This window comes from Bison bison, unplaced genomic scaffold (assembly GCF_000754665.1).
Source record: "Bison bison bison isolate TAMUID 2011002044 unplaced genomic scaffold, Bison_UMD1.0 scf7180017864458, whole genome shotgun sequence".
Lineage (NCBI taxonomy): Eukaryota > Metazoa > Chordata > Mammalia > Artiodactyla > Bovidae > Bison > Bison bison.
In genome coordinates, this window is record NW_011495020.1 from 7,051,010 (window position 1) to 7,051,234 (window position 225).

At 65.8% G+C, this 225-nt stretch overlaps 1 protein-coding gene across 1 annotated transcript in view; it reads left to right on the forward strand.

Moving 5' to 3' along the window:
• The first annotated feature begins 172 nt into the window (after positions 1 to 172).
• Positions 173 to 225, forward strand: part of CHIC2 (cysteine-rich hydrophobic domain 2) — a 60,165-nt gene continuing 60,112 nt past the window's right edge. Inside the window, exon 1 of the mRNA XM_010859724.1 lies at positions 173 to 220. Within this exon, the coding sequence (XP_010858026.1) occupies positions 173 to 220 (48 nt within the window). The remainder of the gene's footprint in view (positions 221 to 225) is intronic.

A 225-nucleotide genomic window follows, 5' to 3' on the forward strand; every position in this document is an offset into this window, starting at 1 on the left:
ACGGCCAGGACCCCATCTCTTCTGTAGCCGAAGCCGAGACTACACAGAACGAACTCCGCGGCCTCGGAGCCCGCGGTAGCGACTCCTCTCAGCCTTCGCCGCCTCGCCAGCCCGTATCTCGGCCTCCGTCTCTGGACAGGCCCCTTCGGTCCGGGGGTCTCGGAGTCTCAGGATGGCGGATTTCGACGAGATCTATGAGGAGGAGGAGGACGAGGAGCGGGCCCT